General features: G+C 32.2%; 1 protein-coding gene across 1 annotated transcript; it reads right to left on the reverse strand.

The window, feature by feature from the left end:
• Positions 1-13,999: 13,999 nt before the first annotated feature.
• LOC114760835 (probable transcription factor KAN2) lies at positions 14,000-19,300 on the reverse strand. Its single transcript, XM_028950129.1, has 6 exons — positions 18,276-19,300; positions 18,015-18,091; positions 16,845-16,890; positions 16,525-16,684; positions 15,460-15,523; positions 14,000-14,655 (listed from the first exon to the last, which is right to left on the reverse strand). Exons 1-6 carry the CDS (start codon positions 19,042-19,044, stop codon positions 14,524-14,526), a joined length of 1,248 nt encoding a protein of 415 aa, XP_028805962.1. The 5' UTR covers positions 19,045-19,300; the 3' UTR covers positions 14,000-14,523.
• Between the last annotated feature and the right edge of the window lie 1,340 nt (positions 19,301-20,640).

Below are 20,640 nucleotides of genomic sequence, written 5' to 3' on the forward strand. Positions count from 1 at the left end.
TATACATGTATTTTTGTACAACAGAAAAGGCGTTGAGATGCTTACGACTTGTGAATAATTATGAGTCAATCTTTAATCATATGATATATCTTCGTCTATTATGTCTGAATCAGTAAACTTTTATCAAATAAATAAAATGTTTTAATGCACCAGGTCGAATATGTTTATATAAAGCTAATTAATTGAAGTTCTTGTAAACTTAATTTTACAGGTTGAATACACTAGAATAATTTCATGCACAATTTTTTGCATAACTTTGATATTATAGAAGATTGCTTTTAGGCAAACCAGGCCAGTGATATTATAGAAGTTTTTTTTTTGGGGTATACATATTATAGAAGCTTTTTCCTTCTTTTTTTTTAACTTTCTTTTAAAGGCATAGACAATCTCATTTAATGCATTGTTGGATACTAAATGTGAGTTTTCCTAATAGGAATTCAAATATTGATCCATCACATTGTAAGAGATTAACCCCTTCGACTAGACTCAAACGTTCTTAGTAGATACTCATCTTATCGTTTTTTTTTAAAGAAACATTTAACCAAATCATATTAATCAAAAAGTTAGTTAAAATTGATTAAAAGATAATAAATGTGTAAAAAGTGTACTCACTTTGTCCTTTAAAAAAATTTGTTAAAATTAGTTAAAAGTAATAAATATATTAAAAATATACTTTATGTTTTTTGAAATATGCCCTTATTTATAAGTGGGCAGGTGTGAGGGAGGGAAAAGAAAAGAGAGAACATATGGGGAAAAAATAATGAGAGAGAGTACACTAATTAAGGGTAAAGATGGGTAAAAATACATTTATTGTTTAGACAAACTCAAAGGATATTTTATAAATAGAGACGAACCAATTCAAAAAACTGAATCTCATAACAAGAGACGGAGGAGCAAGTTTTTTCCTCAAGAATAGTCTTATTTATGGGAAACGAAGTTTGAGAGAGATAATAAGGAAATGAATGAATGATATTTTAGGAAATGAGATAATAAATATATTGAGTACTAAAATAAGTAATTAATAGGAGCAAAATAGGACATTGAAAACAAAATTTGAGACATCTTACATATATTCGTTTGTAAATAGGAATAAGGTAGAAATGATAGTTGTTTCTTATAAAAATGGATAGGTACAAGCATCATTTTATTGGAAGTAATAATATTTGAGGTATTATCCGGTACTAAATATGAGCAACTCTTCTAATGAGAATTTAAACTTTTATTTGTTATATTTTAATAGACTAACCCTTTTCACTAGAACCAAGCGGTTGGTGCGTATTATAGTTGACGTCAATATCACATGCATTCTAGATGTGATTCTATGGTTACATAAATGGGCCCTCTATTAATATGCATCTCACGCGGAGGGTAATATGGACCAGTGTTGGGCCTGGGGGGTTTTCTAATCTGGTCCACCTTTGAGTATTTGTCAGAAATGGATAGCAATTGAAGGTTACGTCCTATTGAGCAATAAAGGGGAATTTGAAAATGACTTTTTTGCAAGCGTTATTTTAACCACAAGATTTACTTGTTCTGATTCTGGTGAACATTTTAAAGCAACTTTTCTAAACTTTCTTTAGGGGAAAAACACCAGGGAAAATCTTATAATTCAAGTTTCTATTGGTAGCTATGACGAAGAAAAACATATTAAACAGGCAAAAAAGGAGATTAGCATAAGGGAGGTTGTGAGGAGTTAAAAGAGATAGCATCACAAGAAAGTGAGGAATTTGAGAAAGAGAAGAGTTTAAAGAGTTAGAAAAGAAGGTAATTTAGTTGATTATCTTGTAATTTAATGATATGAAAGATTTTCTGCAAATGATAAGGTCAGGAGTTTGGTTCATTTATAATTCAAGTTGTTAATATCTGTCTTTCTAATAGGGGGAAAAAAAACATACAAGAAGAGAAGGTCATGTGAGCGATTGATTTTTTTTTTTGCCTGAGTAAACGAATGGTAATAGTGAAGAGTCGTACGTTTAGTTTTACTTGTAATATACTACCTCCTACCTTAAATATAAAAGTTAGTTGTTAATCTTAAATATAATATTTTAATTCACTTTTTTTTTCAGATTTATAACGTGTTCTCAAAAATATTAATTCTATTGATTGTAAGGTATTTTCACTCTAAGTGTAATTCACGTGATTAAATAAGAATAATTTTAAAAAGTTAATACATATTTGTTATAAATAACTATGTTAACTAATTTTTTTAATCTTACATAAATTAATTATTTAATTCTTATATTAAATTACTAATAGTCAATTTGGAAAACAAAAGAAAAAAAAGGGTCATGGGAAGGAATGATAATGGCAGATAGCGTAAGCGAGGGAGAAGCGGTGGTGTGACTGTGAAAGTGAAATGAAGGGAAGAATGAATAAAAATGGGGTTTGGTCTGACGCAAATGGCAAAGGGGGTGAATCCGATACCAGCTTCGAACAGTGAGACTTGTTACAGGGAAAAAGTGGTCCACATGTTTTCGGGAAGAGAGAGAGAGAAATGGCAGACGTCACATCCTGACATTGCTCAAAAGCATTAAAAAGTATGTAATTATGAATGAATGATTCAGTCTCAGACACTTTCTGATAAAGTTAAAGTTAACCCTGTCCCTCTCTCTCTCTCCCTCTCTCCTTCTACTCTCTCACCACCCCCACTCCATTCTCTTCCTCACTCACTACCCTGCACCTACTTTAATTTGTTTATAACAAATGTCTCGTGATATATGTTTATTCTCTTCTCTCTGTCTTTGTCTTTGTCTTCGTATATAGACACACACACTATAATTATAGATGGAGGGGATTGATCAATATGGGAGCGGGGAGAATATATCATATAGCAAAGTCAAGTGGTATTTGAGAGAGAGAGAGAAAGAGCCCGGGATGGATGCCGGCGGGCATAAGGAAAGTGAATAGTGAGAGATGAAGGACAAAAGAAGAAAAGAGAACAAACAGGAGAAAGAGGGTATTGAAATGAATAGTGAATATCACTCTCTGTACCCCCCAAACGATGGTGAAAGGACAACACGACCTCACAAAGCCCTCCCCTCTCTCTCATTCTCATCTCATGTCCACACTAATCACATCCATATTATTACTTAATCACCCCTTTAATTTCACTCTGGGATATAATAGTACGGAAGCTAATTGGGTCTGGTAGAATAGGCTAATTAATCTCGTTTTAAATTTTCGCTAAAAGAATTGTTTGTATTTAATATCTTATTGTAACTTGAACAGTATTGTGTCTGATATAAAAGAAGAATACATGTGAGTAGGAATCAAATAGAAGGGTGAAATCATGCATGGAGGACTAAGGAAGGGAATAAGAGAGGGGTTAATTAAATTGGAGGGACATGTTCCCCACACTTGCGTGTCTTATGCTGCTTGTCGTCAAGTCCCAAAGAGCATCCAATTGGTTTGTGTTCCCAATTCTCCCTCCCGCGACAATCTCGCCTTATTATCCGTCCTCTTCTTTTCATTCTCTCCTCTTTCTTCTCTTCCCTTCCTTCCCCACCTCTCTCTCTATCATATATTCTTCATAACAACATTTACCACATGCTTCTCTGTCCTCTTTATATTGTTTCTTTATTATTCACTCTCAATGTCAGCAATCTTATCAGTTCGTAAGTTATGGAGTACGGTGAAGATCTCTTCATTTCTAATCTCTGCCATAAATACCTAGCAAAGTCATGAAGGAGTGTTTTAAATTTAAATTTGTCCTTTGATCTGTTATATACATATGCACACTATGTATATACACACAGGAAAAAGAACGATCTATTAATAATGCCAAAATGATGAGCAGTCTCACGTCACATTTAGATGTTACACAACACAAAGGCCAAGTCCTTTTTCATGCATCACCACAAACTCTTGCTCAAATATATCAAAACCTTAATGCCCTTTTCACCCAACACTTTTTTTCAGTGTTTCCTTCTTTTTGCTAAGTTCTCTCACCCTTTCTCTTTGCACACTTCTACTTGGCATCTTCTTTGCTTAGACTACTCAATGAGAAGGCTCGTCACACTGTAAAATTTCTGGTCATTCCATACCTCAAAAACATAAAAACAGAGAGAGAGAGAGAGACTTTGAATTTTGCAGGTCTGAGTTATCTGACAGTGCTGAACATATATAAAAAATAAATTGATTGCATGAAAATTCCATGCAACCCACTGTGACACACCCTCTAGCTAGTGTTTGCCAAAATGGACCCTAAAACACTTACTACCGACTTTTTTCATGCAAAAACGTCTCGAGCTACTCATCAAGGGAGGGCAGGCGAGGCCAGGGCCAGCCATTGAAATTGAAAGCAAGTTCCGCAGAAAAAAGGTACAACACGACTCCTCTCACTCGCTGATCAGAGACGACACATGAAGGGGTGAAAACGCAGGGCGCGTCATCAAAACGATCGTCACCTCACTGGTCGTTTTCTCTCTCCCTCTCTCCTGTACTTCTGCTGTTATCGAAAAGATCAGAAGAGCATGCATGCAACAATCTGACAGCGGCTGGCTACCACATCGATGAGACAAGATTGTGACACGTGGAATAAGATCGTGGACCGAGGATGAATGGTAAATCATAGTGTAATGATGATAAAATAATTGGGGTGTCGTTTTATCGGTATAAATATGTGTGTGTGTGTGTGTGTGTGTGTAAGGGAGCGTCAGGGATAGGCTGTGCTGTGTTACTATTTAGGTTCTGAGAAAGCCAGTACGGCTCGGCTTCCTCATAAGAGGATTGAGTTCGTGGTAGGCTCTCAACGCTTAAAAGCTTTTTGCTGCCAACACTGTACCACTTTGTTAATTTGCCTTCTCTATATACGTACGTAGTCTTTCTTTTATTAATTATTGCTTTATAAACATATGATCAGAAGACCAGACCAACGTCAACACACAAATGTTTTGACGTACGTTCTCTCTCTCTCTCTATATATATATATATGAGCATTTTTCGAAGGTTTTTGCCTATGGTATATAGGGCTGATGTCTACAGAGAGATTAAAGTAGCGTTGCCCATGGATTGAATTGACTTTGTTAGCCGATTTTGTTTGATTCAATTTAATTCGGTCATCTAACTCTATATAAGATTTTGGTTTGTTATCTTAATTGGAAAAACTATCTTTTCAGTATTTTAACTTTAATAGTATTAGCCTCAAAGGATGACTTTTTTTTTTCTGTCGTTGTTATTTGTAAAAATTAAGCTCAGCATATAAGCATTTGAAAATATTTTATTAACATTTAAAATTTTAAATATTGGCATTTTTTGTTAACAAAACTAACAGTATTAGAGTTAAAGAACTAAATAGGCATTTTACATAACTAAGAAACCAGAATGAAAACATGTATTGAGTTAAAGGATCAAATATGTATTCTTATTTTTGAAAAATATTAATGTTTTTAAATTTTTATAATCACTTGAATTTTTTATGTCATTAATTAATAGTACTTTTTCACAAAAAAGTTATCTAACTTGATCCTTATTAACTAGCCTTTCCAATATCCCAATACTATGACATATTGGAAAATGGACACCTATATTATTGAAAAAATATATTGTCACCACATTAAATTTATTCAAACATTAGACTAGGTCAAGATTCAGCCTATAATCCATCCATACGAACCCCATATGCCAATTTAACATACAGTTGCATGCAAAATACTCTGAAGTGAAAATGCGCCTGTGAAGAAAACCAATCAGTTGAAGTGATCAACGAGAGAGAGAAAAAAAGAGTTTCATCCTTTTCTTTTCCCTTCTTAAAGGCACATTTGTGTCACACACACACACAGAGGAGCCTTTTAATTAATCACCAGGATTAAAAAAAATTAGTTAAATCAATTACTCCCTCCAAATTTTATGTAAAACAAATAACTAAATCACACTATCCAAAATATATATTTAATATTAATTATATATATTTGATATTTATTTTTTTTAAATTTCCATTGATTATTTGATACTGTAACTATGGTTTAATAAATAAGGGTAGTTATTTTTTTATACAATAAGGGTAGTTGTTTCTTCAAGTGAAAATAAAAAAATTCAATAGATATACAAGATAATGGACACAGTTATTTATTATAGTTTAAGTAAAAAATATTTTCAGTTGTTTTTTCGTAAAGTAGTTGAAACTTGAATTTATAAGGTAATGGGCATACACTAGCGAGAATGCTAAAAAAAAAAACTTAAAATTACTAAATCTTAAATAAAAAAATTATTATAAAAATGTGTTATTACTTGTAAGTCAAGTGATGTGAAAACCTATTAAAAGGTGAGAACCAAGCTTGACTTTAGATTTAATAATTTTAAGCTTGGATTCTCTCATAATTTATTGTTAGGAATAATTATAAAAGAATAACCCAAATCATTAACACATTTATTTTCAATAAATAAATTAACTTATTTTCTTATTTATAATAAACTAGTTAAACTGATTTTATATAGGGAAAATGCCAAAAAAAAGAACATGAAAATTCTAAAATCTCAATTCAGCCACCTCACACTGCAAAATCTCAAGAGCGCCTGGTCTGATATTTTGTAAATATAGTTAAATGACTAAAATGTCCTTATTTCAAAAAATTTATTAATAAGTTGTGAATTGACAATAACAAGTATTGAATTGCAAATGACAAGAAATTTACTGGCGATGATAAGTTTGAAACAAAGTTATTTTAGTTATCTAATGACATTTACAAATACTAAATCAGTTACTACTACTTATTCTAGGATTTTGAATTCACAATTTTCAGATTCTCTTTTGTCTATCTTCTTTTTATATATTATCTTTGGTCCTTAATATAAGAGCTAGTTAACTAATTTGAGTAGATTAAAAAATTAGTTAAATTAGTTATCTATAATAAATAAGTATTGTTTTTTCTACAATATTCTTGCCAATCAAGTATATTGGCTAGAACTATTATTATGACAAAAACCATTTTAAAAATAAATAAATAAATATGAGAAAAAAAAAAGAAACTAGAGTCTTATAACTAGAATCAAAATAAAAATTAAGAAAGCCGCAAGATGAGAGGAGTGCATATATATGGGTAAATAAGGATACACCAATAATTTTGGCGTCCGGAGAAATAGTGGGTAACCTTGAGACGACGTGGCTCAACAATCACCGCCATTATGGATCCGCTCCCACCAAAAAGAGTAATCTCACGCGAAGGGGCCAAAGCGTTCGATAGCCGTTGGATGTGATCGTGACAAGCACGCGCACGGTGGAGAGCGAGAAAGAAGGATGGAAGATTAGATAGGGAATTAGGAGTGGGGCCCGAAGGCAACATGGGAAGAAGGACAATTGGTCATATAGAGAGTTGACCCAAGACAAAAAAGGGCATGGGACATCAGATTTGCTATTAGAAGGCTTTTATGTTTAGTAAGAGTTTTATTTTTAATATAAAATCTAATTAATTAATTTAAAAAAATAAAAAATTAGTTAAATTAGTTATTTATAATAAATAGATATATTTTTTTATAATATCTTTACTAATAATGGATATTGGTTAGAACTGTTATTTGATAGAACATTTAATATGTACAATTACTATAAGGACTACTTTGAAAAAAATAAATAAATATAAAAGATAAAATATATTATAGTCTTATATTTAAAATTAAATTAAAAATCAAACAAAATTTTGTATCAAGGATCAGAGAAAATAACTATTTGGCATTTCTTTGTGTCTTTAGGTTTCAGTTTCATTGTTAGTGACTTGTTTGGTCACGCTTTTTTCCCCACATTCTATGCCTAAAACAACTCACGCATCTATTACATTCACAAAAGGTCCAACATGTAATATCATGCTAAGTGTCGGTTGAATTAAATCGCTCTGACATTTGGTAATCTCTTGCTATTCCTTTCTCTTTCTATTCTTTTTTTTCTTTTCTTTGTCCCCCTTTCCACATCTCTATTTTCTTCCTATTTTTCCTCTGGGAGAATTATTATGATGTTCAAAGGAAAAAAGATAATTATACAAAAGTTTCAATAATGAATGAGAAGTTGTTATGTATTCTCTATACTGAAACTTATCATTTATGATACTTTGTTATTATTAAAATTTTTTAGTAATTATATTCTTTTTTTTTAGTACTTTATAACAATTCTTCTTTCTTCTTTTTTTGAGATTTGTATGTATGTTTGGGATGCTGAAGTTGTTTACATTATTGAGAGAAATAAGAATAAAATATGGGTTATGACTATAGGCATCAGTCCTAATAAATAATAAAATGAATTATGATCAGTGAGGTACGAGGTTTTGAGCTCAGATTTGTGTTGATACGAAAAATCCAACCACGTTAAGCTTATTTTAGTTGAAATCTAAACATGGTTTCACCTACCTACCAAATTTGTTACCCGAAAATAATAAACAAAATGTGGGTGTTGCCCTGAATGGTTCTAATTTTATTTTAAAGTACTTATTAATATTCTTTTCTTCTTATTTTAGTGTTCTTATATTTTTAATATTTATTTGAACATTTCTTAAATTCATACCCGCAGTGCATAATCAATTTACTATATGAAACGAAGAAATAAACACATTATTGATTTTCTGTTTTGGAGTTATGTTACCAGGATTGGTTGATGTTTCTTCAAAATTAAGTGTTCCTTCCAAATTTTAAATTCCTTTTTGAATATACGAAGAAACAACGTTTTCTTGTTCTCACAAATATGACTACCTTGTTCTCACAAATATGACTAGGAAAAAAGCCTTTTACACCAATTAGAATGAGTATTTGACATCAAAAAGACAACCAGTGTAAAAATGGACAATATTAAAAGTTCGATCTTGTTACACAAGTTGCGAAACTTGTAAATATTTTTTTAAAAAAAATATATTTTAAATACTTTTTACACGGATTGCACAAGCAACCCGTGTAAAAAATATATTTTATATCGGTTGTATGCGAAACTAGTTTAAAAATCTATAATATTTATAAAAATACCACCAGTCATAATAGTGAAAATTCGGTTTCATTCATTTTTTTTTAATCGTTTTTGTTGATTTGTTGGTTCATCTTTATACTTAAAAAGAATCTAAATAATAAGATTTTGTAATTTATAAAAATATATTTAACTTTTATTTTTAAAATTTTGTCAACATGCTATTAAATTTTGTTAAGATGACTTATCATATCCATTATCTAACCACAAAAAAGAAATCCCATATTATCCTTCCACTTTAAATAAGTACGATTGAACCAAATTCATTGTGGTCATGTGTTGCATCAAATGTCACATTTTACTGCATGATATAATTTCTGCTATTTAATTTGAAATATTAAGATGAGATAAGACAGCTACATCAACAAAATGGAAAGGAATTGAACAAGGACCAAAGTTTAATGACATTACTCAATAAAATTCAAAATTAGATCTTAGTTAATTTCAAAATTTCCAAGTAGATGTAAATATCAAATTGGAATACAAATAATTGTGAGAACGCAATAAGGCTAAAAGGAATTAAACCGTGCTCCCAAAGGTTAAAAAAAAAACTCAAAAAATAACTGTTGAATTTCAAAATTCCAAATTAGGAATTACTACAAAAATATATTGTCATTTACTTTTCAAGTATAATCATTTTCTTTATGAGTATAGTAACCAATACTGATTTGAAATTCTAAAATTTAACAGTCATTTTTTCGAGATTTTTTTAAAAAATAAAAGAATTTTTCTCGAAAAAGGGAGTTTAACATTCAATATCTAAAATTAGAGTTTTCTTCTAATGATAGACTCATGATTTTTTTTTCTCGTGAGCAAGTATAAATCACTTTGGACTTAATACTAATCTCTATCAAGCTAAGAGTGTTAAGGTCAAAACCCTTCCAACAATTGAGATTTTGAGATTTGAACTTGTGTTCTCCTCTTTACGAGAATGAGGAAGTTTACTATCTTAGTCAATAGTTTATTGGTAATGTCATCACTCTTTATTCAATTTTCTTTTCAACAAATGAAGACTTAATTTCTTTCTTTTTTTTTTTCTTTTGGCCAGCGGAGTTAATTTCTATTTTATTTGCTCACATCAACCAAACATATATTTAAAGTGTTAAGACAAGATAAAAACGACCACATCAGTAAACATGGGCCAAATTTTGATGAATATGTAGATATCAAATCAGAAACCAAATAGCATCATAACAAAGGCTAAAATAATGTTAATTTTGAATTGCAGCAATATCATCAACAAAAATTTACATGAAAATAATAATTAATCTTGTCCTAATTAAATTATATTGACAATCACAATGTGAACCAAAAGAGTTAGTTTTGGGCAATCAATATGATTAATTGATGGGATTGAGTTGAGTAATCAGCACGAGTGATGCTGGATGAGATCTCTTTTTGTTCTGTAATACTGAAAAAGAAAACAAAAGAAAAGAAAAATATTTAGTGTCCCACTGAGTTATCTGAACACTGAGACGATTCCATGCATTCGTGCAAAACAAAAAAGCAAAGCAAATAAAGTTGAAAAAGAAAAAAAACCAAAAGCTAAAGCACTTCATTCGCTTTCGTTTCTTTTCCTTTTCTTTTTTTTTTTTAAATTAATTTATTTTCCTTTTCGTCTTCCTCAATTTCATCACCAACCATTTCCCTTTTTCTTTCTTTTTGATCAAATTCCTCCTTTTTATACCCACATGATGCATCCTCTAAAGCCTTCTCAATATCCCCATACTTTAATTAAAACCCTAACACTTTTTCTCTTCTTTATAATTTTGCTTTTATTTTTTTAACCTTTTAAGGCCATAAATTTATTGTTCGTAATTTCCTTTTGAGAAGCCTCTCCCTCTTGGGGAAAAAAATCGACAAAGTAATTGATGGGTGGCCAAGCTGATTAATCACTTAACTGTTAAAATATGTAGAAGTAGCAGTCAATAGATTGAGAAATTTCACTATCATATCGTACACACGCAGGGCCATGTATTCACTGTATAAATAATTAATGCTCTTTCACTTTAACTCAATCCTTGTGTTACCATTTTTTAATATAATTATCTGACTCATTCAGATTTGAGCATTATCAGATCTAATTGAAGGTAGTTCTTTTAACAAATATTTTTTTTTTTTTGCATTTACATGGATTTGAAATCTTATCCTTAAACAGCCAATAGATCCAACACTTCTTAGTACCCCTACGTTGTTGTTATTATTAGACTCTGCCTTGATTGTATAATTACCAAAAAGAAGTTTGCATATCAAAACAAGTGTCTAATCATTTCTTCTCATAAGCCACAAGACGATATTTTTTGAGGGCAAAAGAAGGGGGAAAATTGTTCCATATTCTAACCTATAAGCTTCCCTCTCGAATATTCTTCACATTATTTCTTTATCTTAAGAAATTTCTTAAATCCGTAAAAGTCAATAATCTAGATAGCTAGGTACGGTAGGGAGCATACAAAACCGTACAAATTAATCTTTACTCAACCTGCTGCATGCAGTAGTCTTCTTTTTATATGTATCATTTTCTATTTTCAGAGTTATTATTTCACACTCACAGCTAGGCTGGTAGTTTCCGACTTTAGATTAAAAAACAATACATAAAGGCTATAAGTGTTAATTAACCAGCATCTTCACAACATATAAAATCTCATTTAATGTTAATAATTTGTACCTACTTACGTTTGAGCATTCATTTTTGTTGTTTTCTTTGTATTTACCGGAACAGTTTGGTTGGCTCGGGAAGGCCTTAATAACTGTGATGCTTGCAGGTTTTAATGAAGTTAGTTGTAAAATGGTAAAACATGGTACAAAACTGGATAGTGATTGAAACCAATAACACAGCAATATATAGAAGCAGCTCAGATTCGTTTTTCAGTTTGCTGCGACACAAATGCTAAGTTTTATCTTCTCTTTTTTTATCAAAATATGGTATTCTGCTATAAATTAAATAAAATTATTCATATTAAAGAAATAAACAAGTGTTTACAATTGTGTAAAAGACAATGAGGTGTTTCCAGAAAGAGAGTGATGTATATGCAGAAAAGATTTTTACGAAAATGAAATAATTTGTGCTGTTGTTTTTTCAATTTTAGTTTTTGATCATCCTTATTTGCATCAAATGCCAGAAGGTGCCAAAAATAGCGGCTTTACTTTGCCTTCTTCCTCCATCCAAGAACAGATGCCAAAAACAGAAATATTCAGTGCATTTAATTTATTTAAAAAAAATATTGAGGGAAAGGAATGGTCTAGTTTCATGTCGGAGTATGAAACAAATGAGAAAAACCTTAAAAACACGAAACTAACGCGTAAATAACCGACATAATTAACCCAGACTCGAAATCCTGCGACGTAGGACTTAGGCAAATCATCATGAAAAAATGTCGACAAAGAAATAACAACAAAACAACACAAAAAGTCAAACATAAAATTTGAAAGGGCATTGGAAAAAACAACTAAAATCTTGTTTACTTTCTTATTACACTGAGTCTCATCCTCTAGTCTTGATATGTTTTCTCTGATATATAAGTTGAAGCATAACCTGCTGACTAATCTAACTTCCTTCATTATGTTTAGCAGTTTATTATATTTCATGGCAATTATAATGCTCTAACTTAGAGCGAGGTTATTATATTAGTTTTTTGTACCATAATACTTGTATCCAAACGAGGCTCTTTAATTATGTCTTATTTAATTTGTCTGCCGTATAATCAGTACTCCCTCTTGTTCACAATATAAGAAGGTAGCTAATTTTTTTTTCACAAATCAAAAAATAAAAATTTAGTCGTTAAATTTATCCTAAAATGATAGAGTTTTCCTATTTTATCCTAAAAAAAATAAAGTTATCTTTAATATTATACTTTTACATCTCATCTTTTTCCTATCTTCCTATATTTAATAGGGGCAAAAGTGAAAAAGTTATATTAATTATCCTGACAATGTCTTATATTTTAGACCACAATTTTCTTCTAACTAATGTTTTATATTATAGATAAGAGGGAATATTTCATTAAAGTCTTAAATTATCATGACAATGTCTTATATTTTAGACTACAATTTTCTTTTAACTAACGTCTTATATTATGTATCAGAGGGAATATTTCATCAATGCCCGTTGATTCAAAACTTCCTTCCATTCTCACATTGCATCTTCTCGTTTTGACTGTAATTTAGATTATAATTTTAGGATTGAGACCTATAATATATTGCATTTGCACATGGCATGATCATCATATATATCTAAGTTCCATATTCATTCTACTTCTCCTCTAGAGAGAATGACGCAAAAACATTTGTATAAAATTTCGCTTCCGTAAGTTGTTTATCTTTCTTGCTTTTGGTACATGTCTGTTTATATGTGCCATTATTTATATTCTTGCTACAACTATGAAATACAACAAAAGCTCCGCTGCCTCAGAGAACTTTTCTTTTGGTAAATAAAAATGTCATCTGAGTAAAGCATTTTAACCATCTTTTTCAAAAGCTTATGATACTTGAAAGCTTTATCAGATCAGTAAAAAGTGAAAATTTCAATGATAAAGGTAATCTACTGCCTATTTATAACAACTGATGAGTTATAACATATATATACACTCGAATATAATAGTACTTTATTAATTAATAACTCAGTAGTCTGATTAATGAGAATATTAATTAGGACAATGAGAAGAGAAAACGATAACCTGGGAGGACTTTAACTTTAGGCACTTGCATATGTCAATAAAGGAGAAATTCAACATGATTTTCTTAAATGTTTTTGTAATTTTCCTCCAAAAAGAAATTACATGAGAAGAATACATAATTGTATACTTTTCCTTCTTCCACTTTTTCCTTAGCTCACAACCTAGCTACTTTATCATATCGTCCCTTTCTTTTGTAACTGGACTAGGGTCCCTGTTCTTTTTGTCACTTTATTCTAAGTCTTCAGTCTTTTCCTTTAGTCCATATATATAAATATATTATATATATTCCCAATCCTTTCTTTTTCTCAAAGTGTAAAAGCATGAGAGTATGCCTAGGATTGAATATTGGAACCAAGCTATATATAAATATATATATTTATATATCCACTGGTAGAGAAACAAGATGGAAAATATATTGATAAAATGTAAAAGTGGTCCATTACAATATTGCCAAGGATCACTTCATACTTTAAGGTAGCCAAAGCACTTGCTCTCTTTTCTCTCTCTTTTGTCTCTTTCTTTCCTTCTCCCTCTCTAAAAGATTGCAAAAACATACAAATCAATTAGATATAATTTTAACGATATATTTACCATGAAATATATAAGATTGTGATATTGATTTGGACGGATCTCATCACAAGAACTTGATAGGAAGGACAAGCTTTTTTCCCCCACCTCCTTCTCCTTTTGCTGCTTTCTGTCTTTCTTGTCTCCTTGTCTTTCCCTAGCCCCTTTTACTTTTCTTTTTTCCTCTCTCTCTCTCTCTCTCTCTCTCTCTGTGTGTATTCTTTTTGTTTTCTTTTTCTCTCTCGTTTTCTCTCAGCAAGTACCGATTCTCTCATTCCAGAGCCCTAATTGATTAACTCTTCCATGCACATTATTATATTACTCAACAAAAAGAGAGATATGATCTCAAAGTGGCTGCCCTAAGCTAAACTCCAGATCCAAATTTGGTTTCTTGGGGCTTGTTCCTGAAAGATCTGACGATGCACTTCCATCTGATACTCTCTCGTAACTTAGGCATTTTGCTGGATCCATTTCCTTCTGAAGAAACAAAAATCAATTAAAAAAATATGACACACAATATTTTATAACTTATTGCAGAATCTAATGACAAACATCTCGTCATATAATATCATGAGAAAAGTGAGTGACGTGGTTTTGGAATATAATATCAAAGGGATAATTTGACTGAGAGAAAGAACAATATAATGGGACATTTATATCAGCTGGGTTGTACACCTAAAAGCCTGTTTTAGGATTTGAATGATCATATATACATATCCACCATTCCAATTTTTATTTTGTAGCATTTTATATTCATGGCTGCCTTATATGTTCTTCATTTGACCCATGATCTGCAATGAGTCAAATGACTTAGGCTTAGGATATTAGATCTATATATGTGTTATTGGTCAACAAGAACTATACATGTCTAAGTTATATGGTGATCATTAACTAGCTACATGCTAATACTAACTCATAAGAGGCAAGTCTTTTACAGCTCATTTGGATTATTCTTTTTAACTTTTCATCCTTGAAATGGTGAAAATGACAGGTCTAAACACATTTGAATTTGGGAAGGACAAAGCAGCTTTTGAAAAGCTCTTTCCTTTTCTCGTCTCTATAATGAATGTGCATGGCTCCATGAAAAAGATCAAACGTAGTTCCCTTTTCCTCTCATCTCCCTTTCATGCATTCCTAAACACAGCTAAAGGATGCTTGCTTCTAATTATAATACTATAAATAAAGAAAACTTTGGCATTAATTAAAAGGCCCTATACATGGCTCCTCGGGAAAGAAAAATATAAAAGGCTAGTCAAAGTAGTTAATTAGCAATTAATTTACCTCAAAAGAACTCAAGTTTCCTGCACAGTAATCCAGCTTTGGCTTCCCATGCAACCAAGCTTCCCTGTCAAAAACGAACCAAAACATTACTTTGAGAGAATATTTCGCCATTGCTAGAAACCATGCGGAAGAAAGTGAACTGATAAAAGAAAGCCATCTTTTACTTTCTTAAATGGGAGTGTGTGTGTGTGTGTGTGTGTGTACACTGCAATATTCTCCTTTTATTTATTCAGTTGCTTGAAGTAAAGTTGAAGTCATCCTATGAAGTATAGCCCATGACTTAATAACAATGAGACGATTGAAGGAAGTTTCAAAGGGCATATAGCTTTGTCATCAACCTAGAGCTTTAACTTTGACAATAAGCATTCCTACAACAGTGGGGGTCCCATTTAATTGTCTCTTGTCCGAGCCCCACAAAATCCTAAGGAAAGAGAGATATCAATGAAGCTCCATATCTTTGGACTATCTATAGCAGAGAACTAGAGATTATTATTACCCCATCATATGGATTTCTTTGGTGCGTGTGGTTCTCTGGACAGACAGAACAAAGCAAACTGAAATGATTTATCCCTTGGTGATTTTTTTTGGATTTGTGTAAGACTTTAAGAGAGAGAAAAGAGTGAGAAGGACAAGGAGGAATGCTTTTATATATATATATATATATATATGATATGACAGGTGAAACATATGTATATAGTATGAAAGTTTGTAATACCCTTCCGGTCCTAATTATAAGACCCTTATCTAGTCCTAAATATAGGACTGGAGGAGTATATATATATGACAATTTTGAAATAAATTAAAATGTCCAGAAAGAAACAAATCATGAAGTTCAGAAGTCTTAATAGCGAAGAAAAATTATTAGATTTAAAATAACTTTCAAGACAAAAAAATGAAGCTAGCTAACTTTATACATTTTGTTCATATTCTCAATGTCAGTTCCATACATTGCATTCACACACTGCATGCAACATCTGATTGGGATAAAAGAGAATAAAAAGAGCTTCAATAGGGCATTTAATTAGGAAAATTTACATAAATAATTCCGGGAATTGTTATTATTACCTGGAAGAGTTGCTCCAAAGGCCGCGATGTTCTTTATCACGATTAGCACTTTCTTTTGCTTGCTTGGTAGACAGATCAGAACTTCTTGAATTGTTCATATCAAACATGAAATCTTCAGAATTATCTCCAGATGATCCATTATCATATACATCAGATTGCCCTTCATTTTGAATTATAGAATAAAGTCACAGAAAGGCAGACCAATTTAACACTATTATGCCTATTTTGTTTTCTTCAATAGTCCTTCTTGCCTTAACATGATTCCAAATTTTAATTAAGATCGTCTAATAAGAAAGATCTTAATTGTTATGGACACTAACCCGAGGAAGCAGCGGCTTTATCTGTGGTTTTCACCGTTCGGTACATCTGCATAAAAATTTAGTATCAAGAAGATGAGATTATCTACGTGCATGCATTACCAAAGATACGAAAATTACTTTGTAATTAAGTATATTGTTGGTTAGAAAAAGATGATAATGCATCACACTAAAAGACGGATAAGTGAAAACCCAAGAAGTTACAGAAAAAATAAACGGAAAAAAAAAAAGGAAAACCCCCTTGAAAAAACCTTCCCATCGAACCTGTGAGATATAAATTGAGTCACAGAATCACAGTGTCGTACAAGCCTTAATGCAGAAACATTAATGGTTATGTGAATGCAAGTGTATTGTTGCATGGACATGAATGGAAGCTTGTGACTAACCCTGGTTAAGTGTAGCTGTAGTTAAGAAACCCTTCTGGATAGATATATGATTGAGAAATGATGGTGTTCTGTACTTTCCTACCATTTTTCCGTTTTCTTTATATATATATTTGCTCCTCCCACAAGATAAAATGTATTTATATTTTTATATACAGAGCGATATGGACTGAAATCGGTGAAATATGTATCAGTGTATGAGCTATTGTCTCGGCTTGGCTGCGACTCAATTTGAATTCGTGGGGCTTTAATTGTTGTCTCACTCGTTTTCAGAAATCGATAAGTGCCTCCCTTCTCTCTCTCCTCTATCTCTTTCTCTCTCCGGGTAATTTCTTTTCTTTGTTTTTTTTCCCCCAAGTGTTGAACTTGACTGGGTTCATTCTCCCAAGCAAAAAGCTGTATGTTAGGTTGCAGAAGCAGAGGTAACAGATCTAATAGAAAAAGAAGCGCTGAGGATTTGAGGGAGACTCTCTGCAAGGAAGCCCATATGGGAATTTGAAATAATATTATTACATTGCATATAGATTATTGATGGATAAATTAACTGCTTACTGCAATGTGGGGGCTGTAAAAGTGTAAATAAGTCAATACACAAAGTCGTCGTCTGGTAAGAAATCCTATCACAAATCTTACCCTTATAGCCGTATTAAGAAGTGGTATGAAAGAAATATAAATACATGATACTGTTTTTCCTTTTTTTTAAAAAAAATATGTATACAAATCCCGAGAATCATACACAAATAAACTGCTGGCTAGATCAATTCGTGAATTAAGCAGGAGATTTAATTACCTGTAGATGAGATTTAACATGAGCTAAAGTGAGATCCTTCACATCCATTAGCTCAAGAACTGACTTTGGTGTTGCCCCTACAACCCCATAAACAGAAAATTAGCTATAGTAATAACATATTTTATTTATATACAAAGAGGAAGAGCAGGAGGAGAATAAGAAGGAAGAAAGGGAAAATTTCAGCATCAGTGTTGCTGTCTTTTTTTCATTTTGCCATGCGGATGGAGAAATTAGAGAAGAGAGGAAAAGAAAGAAGCATACTTTCATGGCCACCGAGAAGCTCAACGGCATGGACAAAGCGAGCATGGAGGGTTGTAGTCCAACGCATCCGAGGAGCTCTCATGCTGCGCTTAGCAGGGAAACGAGACAACAACCTAGACCTCATCAAACCTTGGTGGTGAGATTGAAAAGGGCTCGACGAGGTTGTCGAAGGAGGAGGAGGAGGAGGAACAGTGGTAGCAGGAGTAAGCGTGGGATAATTATTAGCATCAATAAGAGCACCAAAGGGAATATTAGAAGGAGGAGGAGGAGGGGGGTTTTGGTAGAGAGGGATTCCTCTGATGGGCCTGAGAAAGCCCAGACTCTGGTGGTGGTTGTGGGAGTAGTGAAACGACGACGACGGCAAGGGATTGGCATTATTGTTGCCGTTTTGGAGTAAATGACGGTGGCGGTGGATGTTAGTGAGGTTAGAGTTGGTGTTGTTGCAGAGTGAAGAAGAAGAAGAAGAAGACGAGGAAGAAGGAGGGGGTGGTCTTGTGGATGTAGTATTAGTACTATTGGAGGAGGAGAGAGAGAGGTCGAAGGAGTTATGAGCATGGTGGTGATGATGATGAATGAGATTATTATCACAGGAAGATTTGGATTTGGGCATTGATGAGAATGAGAGTGATGAGTTTGTGGAGTCCAAAGCTCTCTTCCAGAACCCCAAATCCACGTCGCCACCATCTCTCCTCCAATTTGAACTACCGGGTTTGCTGTTTGGAGGGCTGATTTGCAGAGACAAATCTGGCTGTGCAGGGAATAGCTCCATCTAAACACACTCTTCTTACACCAATTCTTTCCTTCACCTTTAATTTCTCCCTCTTGTCCCCCTCTTCCTTATGTAAAAGTGAAGAGATTGAGGGTGGGGATTTTAATGGAGTTTTGAAGGAGCGGTTGCAGAGGGGAAGGGGGAGATTTGAGGAGGAGGATGATGAGGGGGAAGACGGCGAAGAGAGAGAGGGAGGAAGAAGAAGGCGTAAGAGGTAGAGATAGAGAGAGAAGAAATGACAAGGTGTGAAGTAAATAGTTGTTTCTTTTGTGTGAATGAGAAGTATATGAGAGAAAATGACACTTGAGGCACTACAGGATGGCAATAGAGAGAGAGAGAGAGAGAGAAGGGCTGTGTTTGTGGACGTGGGGGAGCAGGGTAGTACTAGTCTAGTAGGGCGAGAGGAAAATTAAAAAAAAAAAAAAAAGGGGATGATAATGATAAAAATAATAATAACAAACATAATAAAGGGTGACAAAAAGCAAAATGAAAATAAATAGTGTGCATAAGATAAGGGGGGGTTGAGAAAAAAGGAGTGGAAAAGGTATGTGAGTTAGTAACTTTTATTCCTTTTTATTAACGTAGGCTCTTTTTATCTGTGCCCAGTGTTTTATTTAACAAAAGAATGAGATATTTACTTTTACGACCTCTCACGTATGCATCCTCCTCCATCTGCAACTGAAGCCTAGGGCATTCTCATTCTCTCTTTTCACTTTCACCACTCATCCTCACACCTACCAATAATATTCTCTAATTTTACACCCAACCATGTACGTTCTTTATTAATTTGAGAAACTCAAAAAAAATAATTTTTAAAATTTTAAAATTTCAAATTATGAATTATTACAAAAATATGTTGTCATGTATTTATAATCAATTGCTATTAAAGTATAGTAAACAAGATTAGTTTGAAATTTGAAACTTAAGATGTATTTTTTTAGAATATTTCCTATTAATTTCCCCATCACAAGGATTATATGTACTCCTTCCGCTCCCTAATGACATCCTAATATACTTTATTTTTTTATATTTACTGTTTTTTAAAAGTAATTCACCTAACTTTTAAAATAATTTATAATCTAATGGAGTAACTTTTATACTTATGATGTAGGGTATATACTTAGAACCCAATTATTACAATAATGATCACTATATATGTACGTATTTTGAAAATTGATGGTTGAATTAATTAAGGAAGATTAAGGTAAGGAAATTAAGTCCCAAATTTCATCTAATACTAATAAATTCCTAAGAATTTAACACTTACAAAATTAACTTATAAATAGTGTAATTTAACTTAAAGACAAAAAAAGTTTGAGTAAATATTAAGATCCATTAATATTAAATGAAATTCAAGAACATTTATATTTACTTTTTTATGTGGGTTTTACGGGTATTTTTTTTTTATTGATGAAACTGTTGAAACCTCAGATGAACCCACTCGTGCATGCTATTGTTTGGTTAGGTTTTTAGAGTATGGGACCGAACATAATGTTGAATTGTTGATGTCATTTTCTGTTGTGTTAATTAACCCTTGCAAATTAAGGTATATTTGTGGGCATATAGATAGATCCTTCTCCTAACCCTGCACGTACA

The sequence above is a fragment of the Neltuma alba genome, unplaced genomic scaffold (genome assembly GCF_004799145.2).
Source record: "Neltuma alba isolate B1F8T4 unplaced genomic scaffold, ASM479914v2 tig00011027_pilon, whole genome shotgun sequence".
NCBI classification, from domain to species: domain Eukaryota; kingdom Viridiplantae; phylum Streptophyta; class Magnoliopsida; order Fabales; family Fabaceae; genus Neltuma; species Neltuma alba.

Bases quoted from the DNA above. Each gene is read 5' to 3' on its own strand.
- LOC114760835 (XM_028950129.1), bottom strand. From the start codon at position 19,044: ATGGAGCTATTCCCTGCACAGCCAGATTTGTCTCTGCAAATCAGCCCT. The intron at 18,092-18,275 runs GTATGCTTCTTT...ATGGGGTTGTAG, and splicing joins GCTTCTCGGTGGCCATGAAA to GGGCAACACCAAAGTCAGTT. The intron at 14,656-15,459 runs GTAAATTAATTG...TTGTTTCTTCAG, and splicing joins GAAACTTGAGTTCTTTTGAG to AAGGAAATGGATCCAGCAAA.